At 40.2% G+C, this 12889-nt stretch overlaps 1 protein-coding gene across 1 annotated transcript in view; it reads left to right on the forward strand.

The window, feature by feature from the left end:
• LAMA1 (laminin subunit alpha 1) overlaps window positions 1–12889 on the forward strand; it is a 250596-nt gene that overhangs the window by 116386 nt on the left and 121321 nt on the right. Inside the window, exons 21-23 of the mRNA XM_089683630.1 lie at window positions 4083–4263; window positions 8762–8898; window positions 11109–11345. Coding sequence (XP_089539756.1) covers window positions 4083–4263; window positions 8762–8898; window positions 11109–11345 — 555 coding nt within the window. The remainder of the gene's footprint in view (window positions 1–4082; window positions 4264–8761; window positions 8899–11108; window positions 11346–12889) is intronic.

A 12889-nucleotide genomic window follows, 5' to 3' on the forward strand; every position in this document is an offset into this window, starting at 1 on the left:
ACTAGGGAAACATGCTGTTTTGTATCTCTCTGATGTGCAGAGAGATACAAAACAGCATGTTCATGCTGACAGGAGAGAGACCTGTGTTGTTTACACACATGTCTCTCTCCTGTCAGCTTTACCTGATGATTGCCAAATGCCGGCCGGGAAATGCCAGCTGGGACCCGGTGATTGACATCTCTAGCCGCCAATAGCCCCCTACCTGGAAATGCAAATCATATATATATATATATATATATATATATATATATATAGTGAAGGAAATAAGTATTTGATCTCCTGCTGATTTTGAATGTTTGCCCACTCACAAAGAAATGATCAGTGTAAAAATCGAATTGTAGGTGTATTGTATCACTGAGAGACAGAATAGCAACAAAAAATTCAAAAGAAATGCATGTCTAACAAATTATAAACTGATTAGCATGTTCATGAGGGAAATAAGTATTTGTTCCCCTATCATTCAGCAGGATTTATGGCTACCAGGTATCTTTCATACAGGTAACAAGCTGAGATTAGAAGCAGTCTCTTAAAGGGAGTGCTGCTAATCTCAATTTGTTACCTGAATAAAAGACACCTGTCTACAGGAGCAATCAAACAATCAGGTAACAAGGTAACAAAGAAGGGGCTCAAGAAGAAACACATTAAGGTCCTGGAGTGGCCTAGCCAGTCTCCAGACCTTAATCCAATTGAAAATCTGTGGAGGGAGTTGCCAAATGTCACCCACCAAACCTTAATGACTTGGGAGGATCTGCCAAGAGGAGTGAGCCAAAATCCTTCCTGAGATGTGTGCAAACCTGGTGGCAAACTACAAGAAACGTCTGACCTCTGTGATTGCCAATAAGGGATTTGCCACCAATCACCGATCAAATATTTATTTCCCTCATGAACATGCAAATCAGTGCATAATTTGTTAGACATGCATTTCTTTTGAATTTTTTGTTGCTATTCTGTCTCTCAGTGTTACAATACACCTACCATTCGATTTTTACACTGATAATTACTTTGTGAGTGGGCAAACATTCAAAATCAGCAGGGAATCAAATACTTATTTCCTTCACTATATAAATATTTATATATATGTGTGTGTGTGTGTGTGTGTTTTTGCACAGCCCTGCTTCCCTGTAGCAATACTTCTGCTATAGGGCGACAGGAAAGTGGTTAATAGCAGCAGCAATGAGGGGGATTTTATTGCTGTATTTGTGCCCATTGAGAATATTTCCTCATACTTTCCATCTCATATGACACAGTAACAAGCAAGAGGCAGGGGCCAATACACATGTATCCCTATTCAGGGGTGGACTGACCATTTGGTCACTCGGGCACTGCCTGAGGGCCCGGAGTCAGTAGGGGCCCGTGAAAGGCTCCACACATTTTACACAGTGGCAGTATCTTTACATCTGTCTGAATAATGTGTCCACCTGAAATAAGGACACATTAGTTAGACAGCACTATGGCTCAGAGCGGGGTAAGGTGGCAGGGTGAGAGGAACCCGAGACAGGAGCAGAGCAGGAGTCAGGAGAACTGGGTACTCAAACAGTAGGGGACTGCCAGTGACGGTGAGGAGAGCAGAGAAGGAGGTGGAAGTGACAGAAGCCTCTGATCCAGGAAGTAGCTCACATGCTGTCATGTACAGGTGAAACTCAAAAAATTTGAATATCGTGCAAAAGTTCATTTATTTCAGTAATGCAACTTAAAAGGTGAAACTAATATATGAGATAGACTCATTACATGCAAAGCAAGATAGTTCAAGCCGTTATTTGTCATAATTGTGATGATTATGGCTTACAGCTCATGAAAACCCCAAATCCGCAATCTCAGAAAATTAGAATATTGTGAAAAGGTGCAATATTCTAGGCTCAAAGTTTCCCACTCTAATCAGCTAATTAAGCCATAACACCTGCAAAGGGTTCCTGAGCCTTTAAATGGTCTCTCTGGTTTAGTGGGAATCACAATCATGGGAAAGACTGCTGACCTGACAGTTGTGCAAAAAACCATCATTGACACCCTGCATAAGGAGGGAAAGCCTCAAAAGGTAATTGCAAAAGAAGTTGGATGTTCCCAAAGTGCTATATCAAAGTACATTAATAGAAAGTTACGTGGAAGGGAAAAGTGTGGAAGAAAAAGGTGCACAAGCAGCAGGGATGACCGCAGCCTGGATTGGATTGTCAGGAAAAGGCCATTCAAAAGTGTTGGGGACTTTCACAATGAGTGGACTAAGACTGGAGTCCGTGCATCAAGAGCCACCACACACAGACGGATCCTGGACATGGGCTGCAAATGTCTTATTCCTCTTGTCAACAACAAACAACAAACGTCAGAAGCGTCTTACCTGGTGCTAAAGAAAAATAGACCTGGTCTGTTGCTCAGTAGTCCAAAGTCCTCTTTTCTGATGAGAGCAACTATTGCATCTCATTTGGAAACCAAGGACCCAGAGTATGGAGGAAGAATGGAGAGGCACACACTGCAAGATGCTTGAAGTCCAGTGTGAAGTTTTCACAGTCTGTGTTGATTTGGGGATCCATGTCATCTGCTGGTGTTGGTCCAGTGTGCTTCATTAAGTCCAGGGTCAACGCAGCCGTCTACCAGGAGATTTTGGAGCACTTCATGCTTCCTTCCGGAGACGAGCTTTATGGGGATGCTGACTTCATTTTCCAGCTGATGTAGTGCTCAGAGAACCCTGCTGGTAAGATTTTACAGAGATCAGTACAGACATTTTTTCTGAGTGGGTTTTCTGATGTAGAATGGGGGTATAGGGGATCCCCCCTCCTTTTTCTCTCTCTCCCTCTCACCCCTCTCTTTCTCACCCCTCTCTCTCCACCCCCTTCTCTCTTACCCCCATCTCTCTCTCACCCCCTTCTTTCTCCCTCCTCTTCTCTCTCTCTCTCTCTACCCCCTTCTCTCTCCCCCCTTCTCTCTCTATCACCCTCCTCTCTCTCACCCTCCTCTCTCTCACCCCCCTCTCTCCCTCACCTCCTCTCTCTCTCATCCCCTCTCTCTCCCCCTGTCTATCTCTCACTCCCCCTTCTCACCCTCCTCTCTCTCTCCTCCTTCTCACCTCTCTCTCTCCCCTTATTACATCTCTCTACTACTTTTCCATCTCTCTCTCTCTCCTATTCTTATCCTTTCTTCCCCTCCTTTGTCTCCCCCCCTCTTTTGACTCTATCCCACTACCCCCTCTTAGTTTATAACAGGAGTTTCTGTGATATTTCAGTAAAAAATACACTGTCAGTAGATTTTTCATGGTCATGTCAGTAAAAAAAAAAAAAGTTGTGGGGGGTTGGCAACCCTGTCAGGAAAGAAGCGGAGTGGTATCTGAACACAAAGCAATTAACCTCTCTGTCATCGGGCATCTTTACTGTACAGAGTAACCAGTAAGCGTTACCTACAGTCCCCAAAAACCACATCCATTTTTGTGCATGCCGCACTTCTTTCTGTGCTGTCAGGGCCCAAATTATGATCTTGCACACAGGCTCACTGCTTTCACAAAACATCCCTGGTTGCATCATAAAGATGACTGCCATGCCTCAGCCATCTTTAAACATGGAATTGCCCTGCGGCTTCTATGGAAAGAAACCAGGAACGTCCTTGCAGGCTATGCTGTGGTAGATATTTAAATATCCCCCTGTGCAGCTGAGCTGCAATATGTAAGTGGGGCATTGTGTGGGTGTGGCTTGAGTGTGGGGGGGACACAGGGGGCCCCATTATCTCCTATTTCCCAGGGGCCCCATGATTTGTCAGTCCATTTTGTTGACAACTATTCTATAAATTCTAGAGATGGTCCTCAGGATGATGAATCTTTCCCATAAGGACATAGACAGCAATAGGAGCCTAACAGAGGTTCTATTCCTTCCGAACTACGTCCAAAAATGCTAATAACTGCCATTACACTTTAATATTTGTATTGTGGTGTTCAAAATACTCATTCCAACAACATACTCTGTAAGTTATATATGATGTTATATTTTTGCTTTTGATTTATAATTATTCATCTGTTATGGGTGGAAAAAACTGTGATTATATTTTATAATATGATTTCTTTTCTTTGATCTCTATAAAATTTGATTCAATATTTTTTTTCACAGCCTGGGTTCTATGGCTTGACATCTGGCCTTGGCTGTTTGCCTTGTAACTGTAGCTTAGCAGGGTCAGTCTCCGCAGTGTGTAATGACGCCGGTCAGTGCCCATGTGTTAATGGAGTGGCAGGAGTTAAATGTGACATTTGTGCCCATGGATTTTATGGATATCATGATGGTGGCTGTACACGTAAGTTTTTAAACTGACTCATTTTGATTTTAACAATTAACCCTATAACCATCTGATTGGAACTAGGCAGGTAAGTGTTAAGCTTTTTTTTACCTGGGTGGCTGTGATCCAGAGATCATCTGTGGTACATTTCTGCTCAAGGGGCTTGGCACATTTCCTATTCCTTGAAAACCACTCTGCAGCCTGCATACCGGAGTAGATGGCCTTACAGGGATCTATTGGGAATTCCTGACACACAGGACACTGCAAAGTGACAGTCAGAGGCTAAAATCTGAGAGTCCAAATGTACAGCATAGGGTAACTTGATCGCAGCCACAGCAGTAAGTGTACTTCATGTTTTATGTTTTCCTCCCCAAACCAAAATCTTGATGGAGCTTTTCTATAAATGTAGCGATTTAAACTACTAATTCAAAAAGTGATTTGCTTTTTGCAGAATTGCATTTCTTGCTTCAATAGAGTTTTTATCCAATTAACGTGCTTTCTTATATTAGTCAAACTTAATATGGTTTTGAGCATGCCAAGAAGGATAGTAAGGAGGGGGATTTTATAGAGACAACAGATTTTCAGTCTTCTAATGTGAAGCAGAGTCAGAGCCTTCATAATATGTAATGGACAGCAAGAGTTTACAGCAGTTAGGGAAATAAAAAAGTATTAATTATTGGTTGATGTGTGCTACTGCTTTTTACTCATTCCTGTCTACCTTAGGGAATAAGCCCCTGATTACTAATTCACTATCACAAAATTAAAAAACACCAGATTACAATACAATATATATATACAGTGGGGATCGAAAGTTTGGGCACCCCAGCTAAAAATTTGTATTATTGTGCATAAAGAAGCCAAGGAAAGATGGAAAAATCTCCAAAAGGCATCAAATTACAGATTAGACATTCTTATAATATGTCAACAAAAGTTAGATTTTATTTCCATCGTTTACACTTTCAAAATAACAGAAAACAAAAAAATGGCGTCTGCAAAAGTTTGGGCACCCTGCAGAGTTAATATCTTGTACTGCCCCCTTAGGCAAGTATCACAGCTTTTTGTAAACGCTTTTTGTAGCCAGCCAAGAGTCTTTCAATTCTTGTTTGAGGTATCTTTGCCCATTCTTCCTTACAAAAGTCTTCCAGTTCTTTGAGATTTCTGGGCTGTCTGTCACGCACTGCTCTTTTAAGGTCTATCCATAGATTTTCAATTATGTTGAGGTCAGGAGATTGTGAAGGCCATGGCAAAACCTTCAGTTTACGCCTCTTGATGTAATCCCCCATGGATTTCGAGGTGTGTTTAGGATCATTATCCATTTGTAGAAGCCATCCTCTCTTTAACTTCAGCTTTTTCACAGATGGCATCAAGTTACCATCCAAAATTTGCTGAAATTTTATTGAATCCATTTTTCCTTCTACTCGTGAGATGTTCCCTGTGCCACTGGCTGCAACACAACCCCAAAGCATGATTGATCCAACCCCATGCTTAACAGTTGGACAGAGGTTCTTTTCATTAAATTCTGTGCCCCTTCTTCTCCAAACGTACCTTTGCTCATTCCGGCCAAAAAGTTCAATTTTAACCTCATCTGTCCACAGAACTTGTTTCCAAAATGCATCAGGCTTGTCTATATGTTCATTTGCAAAGTTCAAACGATGATTTTTGTGGTGAGGACGTAGAAGAGGTTTTCTTATGATGACTCTTCCATGAAGACCATATTTGTACAAGTATCTCTTTATAGTGGAATAGTGTACCACAACTCCAGTGTCTACCAGATCTTTCTGGAGGGATCATGCAGTCAAATGTGGGTTTTGAAATGTTTTTCTCACAATCCTGCAAGCTGTTCTGTCTGATATTTTTCTTGGTCTTCCAGATCTTGCTTTAACTTCCACTGTTCCTGATGACTGCCATTTCTTAATTACATTCCGAACAGAGGATATTGACATCTGAAAACACTTTGCTATCTTCTTATAGCCTTCTCCAGCTTTGTGAGCATCAACTATTTTCAGTTTCAGTTTTCTAGAGAACTGCTTAGAAGAACCCATGGTGCTGATTGTTGGGGCAAGGTCAGATGAGTCTGGGCATTTAAAACCTTTAATTTTGACATTACCTGGTCTTCCCAGATGATGATTGAGAACAATCCATGACACTGGCAGGTCTCAGCTTGGCAAAGGGGGCAGTGCATGCTATAAATTCTGCAGGGTGCCCAAACGTTTGCAGACGCCATTTTTTTGTTATCTGTTATTTTGAAAGTGTAAATGATGGAAATAAAATCTAACTTTTGTTGACATATTATAAGAATGTCTAATCTGTAATTTGATGCCTTTTGGATATTTTTCCATCTTTCCTTGGCTTCTTTACGCACATTAATACACATTTTTAGCTGGGGTGCCCAAACTTTCGATCCCCACTGTATGTATGTATATATATATATATATATATATATATATATATATATATATATATATGCACTGTATATATATTAGTGCAGAGGCGCTCACAGGTCTTACAGAGGAGGTAGATCAAAATAGCAGCTTTTTTAATGTCACTGTGTTGATGAAGTGCAATCCATCTCTCTCATAAAATAAATGTTGTTGTTTTTTTATATGTATATATATATATATATATATATATATATGTATATATAATAGAAATGTATTGCAACATGCAAAAGATGCAAAAATATACAGTACTTTAGAAAAACTAAGCTGCCTCGGACATTATTTGGAGAGGTCCTGCATTGCCCCCTGGTGTTCCTCTGCAGCATTAATTATCTTTTTCAAATCTTTTAGAAACTAGAATGGTTTTCCACATTTTTCCTGTATTAATATCTCCATCTATGGTTTCATTTTTTTCACCTTCCAGCCAGCGCAGTTCTCTGATTTTCTGCAGCTAAAGTAATACAAAATAGATCCTCAAAACAAGCTGAACTTTAGAATGATCTATGTTACATATGTACATTGGTCCAGATTTGCACAAGGTAAAAATACATTTCTAATACCTGAAGAGCTGCTGGGGAAGATGACAATCACTGTAGCAGTTGGTGCTACTACCGTCATAGCTGCAAAAGTCTGGGTCCTGTGCGAGCGGCTTCTCTTCTGCATACTTATTAAAGGGGGTTGCTCACAAAGCACTGCCACCATTCACAGAGCTTTGTATTTTTGTTTCAATGATGATAAGATGTTCTTTGATTGGATGAGGTGGAAATCATAATGTCTCTGCCCCTTATATTCATCCAGTCAGAGAATGCCTTGTATTTATTGATAAAAATTCAAAGCTTTGTATGAATGGTGGTATTGCCATGGGAGCAACCCCATAGAGAACCCCAACAGGATCCAAAAGATCATGTTATCATTGTAGTAGCACTGACTACTACAGTAATTTTCAGCTTCTCCAGTAGCCCATCATGTATGAGATATGCATACTCACACTGTACCAAGCTGGACGAATGTAACTATGCAAAACAAGTAATTCCTGGAGAACGGCTTTAAGCCATATTAAGCAAGATATGTTTTAGAATAAAATAAAACTTTCAGTAAATGATTACATTTTACAATTTAGAACTAATAAAAAAAATTATTACTATAACAGTAAAGAAACTCAGTTATAAAGTACAGAGATAAGGGCTCATTCACACCAGCCACTCTATTGACATTTTATAGAGTTCTGTTAGCCGGCGTGCAGGGACCTACTCTGTGCAGGAAAAAAGTAGTGCTTGCAGTACTTTTTCCAGCGCACATCGCCCGCACACCACCGAAATGCAGTGGTGTGGTGTGAACCGGCCACACCGTAGACAAGGGGGTGTGGTGGGACTTCTCGGGAATAGCCACCCAACGCAGTCCCACTGCACCTCGTGTGAATGGATCCTAAAGCCAGCCACAGATGGATCGAATCTCGGCCAATTCAGCAAGGACCAGCTGAGATCTGATCCAGCTATGGGCAGGCTGGTTGTGTTGAAGTCAATCCATCGATCAACTTCAGTGCAACTAGCCTGTTGGAGTTTTTTAAATGCGATTACTGCCAGTGGCTATAGCCACTAGCAGTAATCATTGTGTTCTAACCATGGTAGAAGGAAAGCAAGTTGTATCATCTATGGTCTGCTTGAGGTAATATTTTATGTGCCCTTGTCCTGGCTTCTAACTGTAAGTCTTCAAGCGACTGAGGAAAATGCCAGCTTGCAACACTGAATATCTATTGTCTCATACGTACATCTGTTCTATTTTACTTATGTGTCCTTTTTGTTTTCTGCATTTTCTCCATCTTAAATGAATCTCAAGGTGATTCTTTATAAGTTTTATATAATGATATTAGAGTTGTATAACAAAAACAGAAGATCCAGAAGCATTCAGCGATTTCACTGCTTTTCAGTGAATTGATAAGTTGTATTTCAAGAAATGTTGTTTCAGTTCCCTAAATAGATGTTTTAATTTATATATAGGGTAACTAGTATCCATGTATTCTTTATAACTGTCTTTCTTGTTGATTAGATCTGTATGATGTGTATGTTGTTTGTCCTTAGCTTGTGACTGTGCGCATACACAGAATAACTGCAACTCCCAGACCGGAGAGTGTATCTGTCCCCCTCACACACATGGGCCAAAGTGCGAATTCTGCGATGCCAACTACTGGGGCCATGATCCTGAGCTTGGATGTCTGGTATGAAAAGAAAATCACTTAAAGAAGAGTACAGCTAAAATCCAGGACATAAAACAGCTATTAAGGGAGTTGTGTATTCTAAAAAGACAATTAACTACTACTGACACACAATATTTTCAATACACAGAATGGTATCAGACCAGACTATTAACTAATGACCCTCTAACTGAAAACCTACTTCCTACCTAAACCATATCCTGCAATTTACTAGCCAAGACTTTACCCTTTCTTCCAATTACTGTTAGATACAGAAACAAATATATATGAGGACTAATCCTAACAAAAATGATCAATTTTAACAGCACATACATGAGGCATGGCACCCTAAAGAAAAATCAACTATTTTATTACAAAAGTTTTAAAAGATATACAACATGAAAATCCGCATTGTCAGTAACCTATTTGTAAAGAACTTGCCAGTAGAGTACCCCATGTAGGATTGAGGAGAAAGATACCTTAAACATTTTTGCACAAAATATTCCAAACACAGTTATACTGAAGGTATACAGGTCCAAATCCACTGTTGGACGCAGTATAATACCAATCACCACCCACCTAAAGTATAGTGTTTATTATTCACCACTGGACTCAGTATCAGTTTGACTTTCATTGTACAAGCAAAACTAAGAAGGAATTCAGGAGATTGCTAGGGGTGATTAGCCAGGGATGTCCATATCACTCATTAGGGCTCATAATTACAGTGTTTACAGATTTCCTTTATATGTCAGACTAGGCTTTTTTTTTCTAGCATTGACCTGGCAGTGGTACATTGTAGCATAAACAAATAGGAGAGAAGGGGGAGGCTGTAAAGAGCTGTTACATATTGGAAAGAGAATGGGTAACATAAAGGCATGCCAATAGTGTTTGGTTGAAGTGGGCTGCTGGAATGTGCTCAAAGATCAGATTTACATGCGGCCTATTTATGCTCTATCGCTTAGTGTAAGTAAAATGCATTATAATTCTGTAAGAAAAGCTAGGAAAAATAATTCATTCACCCAGCATTCACTGCAGGGTGCACGTTAAATGACAGTAATTGATTCACTACCAATGAATGTCTAGTAAAATTCACATTCCCTACTTTATAAGTATGGTCCTGTTTGTTCTATAAATGGGTTATATATAGATATATATAGATATATCTATCTATCTATCTATCTATCTATGGTGTCCGTTTGTGAACCAGCGGTAATAGATCGCTGCTCAGTTCTCCGGCATTCTCGGAGAACACAGTTCTCCTGTGAATGCAGTTTATGAAGCAGTTCTCCGAACGAAGGGAGAACGGTCTCCAAACGCTGGAGAACGGTCTACAAACTCTGAAAAACGGGTCATTTTACTATAATCTCTCGAGATTATAGTAAAAGATCAGTTTACTAAACAGAGGTAAATTATCTCTGCTTAGTTTTTGGTCCCTCTGATTCTCCAGCTCTGGGCTGGAGAATCTGGAGGGAGAACACAGATCTCCAGAGAAGGGTTGACACGATCTCCTGAGTGTTATAAACTGTGAATGACCAGAGAATAGCTGAGATCCGTTGAATCGTAGCTATTCTCTGTGTCATAAAAGGACACCTATATATATATATATGGCTTTTTTTCTCAGAGAATAGGTGCAGGGCAGGAATTCCCCCTTTCTGAATCACCCCTTGTCTCCGCCCCATACCCACCTCCCAGCTTCAATCCTTGCTTCCACCTCCTACCCACCTCCCAGTACTGCCCCTTTTAGAGAATACAGAACCAAGTATCATATTGTTGTGCTAAGTAATTTGGAATTTGTTAAAGATAAAGCAGTAAAATAGATTCCCTGAAGCAAGCAACAATAGGCCCCCTGGCAACAATATACCCCCCCCCAGCAACAAGAGATCCCCCAGCAACATTAAATCTAATCTAAACCCTCCAGCAGCCAGCTATAACAGACCCCCTCCCTCAACAGTAGATCCCTCCCAGCAACAAATGACTTCCCAGAAAGATAAGACTCCCCCCAGCAACAACATATCCCCCACCAGCAACAATAGACCTCTCATGCAAAAAATACCCCCATCCAGCAACAATAGATCCCCTAGCAGCAAGCATCAATAGACCTCAGCACCCCTTGCCATTATATACATCCAGTGCTGGAGGTGCTAGAACTGTGTTCCCCACTGAAAAAAAGCCCTATATGTATATATATTATATGAATCCTTTAAAGTGTATCACATTGATATTATTCATTTTAGGAATGCAACTGCAGTACAGATGGGTCTTCCATTCTCCAGTGTGACCTCACTACTGGCCAGTGTCTGTGCAGGAAGGAGTTTGCTGGACAGACTTGCAATACTTGTGTATTTGGATACAGAAATTACCCCAACTGCATCTCCTGTGACTGTGATGTAAAAGGAACCCAGTCTGCCTGGTGTGATGATGAACAGAAAACGTGTAGCTGTGAAGAAGACACTGGTAGCTGTGCTTGTAAGGTAAACGTACACTACTTATTCTGCAGAATGAAGACCAATGATTTATATTTCAGGTGAATAAGTTTAAATGTGTTATTGCGTTCTTTTTTGTTGCTCATACACTGCCATCTAGTGGTGTATTCACAAAATACACTTGTACAAATACGAGAACCTAGATACACTAATCTAAATTAGCCCTAATGGGAGATATTTTGCTTAGTTAATGTTTTGCTTCTATATATATATTTTCTTTTGAAGAAGAGTCAGGACAAAAAGACAGTATAAAGTATATTGACTTTTTATTTGAACTGGTTACATTCTTACAGTTAAAAAAACAGAAAATAGACATGCATATTCATTCATTGCATATTCCCCTTATGCAGCTTGGGTAAAAAAAATCTGTGATAGGTAATCTGGATGGTTTGATTGACCACTCCTTCTGTACATTTTGTTTTTTAAAAGTCAACCACTACCACAACCCTCAAGACTTTAACAATGTTCTCTGCACATGGGCAGTGCGCTGCACAATGCTGTGTGCTGCATCACACACTTTGTCACACGTTGCACAATGTGGTGCATTAAACAGCCATTCAAAATGAATGGGTTGAATCACACCTATGTATATATTTTCTTTATTGATTAAAGTAAGCTAGCTGTTTCTGATAACAGTGAGGGGGTGATTGACTAAAGCTGGGGCACACAGAATCTGGTGCAGCTGTGCATAATAACCAATCAGCTTCTAACTTCAGCTTGTTCAATTAAGTTTTGACAATAAAACCTGGAAGCTGATTGGCTAATATGCACAGCTCCTACAGATTCTGTATGTACCAGTTTTAGTAAATTTCCCCCTATATGTAAATATAACATTACATTACTCTGATCTGAGCTCATGATAATTTAAAAAGAGGACCAGCAGAGATGCTGGTCCTCTTTTTAAATTATCATGAGTTCAGATCAGAGCACCTGCTCTCTCTCAGTGTAACATAACATTGTAATGCCAAACAGGGTAGTAGTTTACTAAGGAGGGAATAGAGAGATGACCTCATTAGTGTTCTCCTTTGTCTAGTCAGACTTGAGGTTGGTTAGTGACCAGGCTTTACTGTTTTGTGTACACGAGACATACAAAAAAAACTTGGTAAGGTAAGTGCAAGCACCCATATGCCTTGGGATGTCCATAACCATGGAGCATGCTGAGCAAACTTGTTTCTTCTTATCGGTTAGTAATGGTGCACATTATAGTAATGGACTAATAAAAAGGTGGCCTGGCCTTCAGCACTACCAGCAAGTGTCAATGCTTGTAGATCAGGAAACCCCACAGTTTTGGAGTCCTGGGACATGTATAAAGACAACTAAGAGAAGACGTGCCTGTATTTTATGCTGTGCCTTTTTAAGCAAGTTTTTTTTTTACGCAGACCTTGCAGAAAATTGCAAGGTCCACTTATTAGATGGATGTAAGGTGAGTATATAATTTAACCTTTCCCTTTCTGTTTAGTTTTTTTTCATGTAGAGGGGGCCCTGATCTAATAAGCAGGCTGATAATTATGCATTTTACTGCAAGGTCTGCT

This window comes from Staurois parvus, unplaced genomic scaffold (genome assembly GCF_062004578.1).
Source record: "Staurois parvus isolate SC_StPar_1 unplaced genomic scaffold, SC_StPar_1.0 ptg000317l, whole genome shotgun sequence".
Taxonomy (NCBI): Eukaryota; Metazoa; Chordata; class Amphibia; order Anura; family Ranidae; genus Staurois; species Staurois parvus.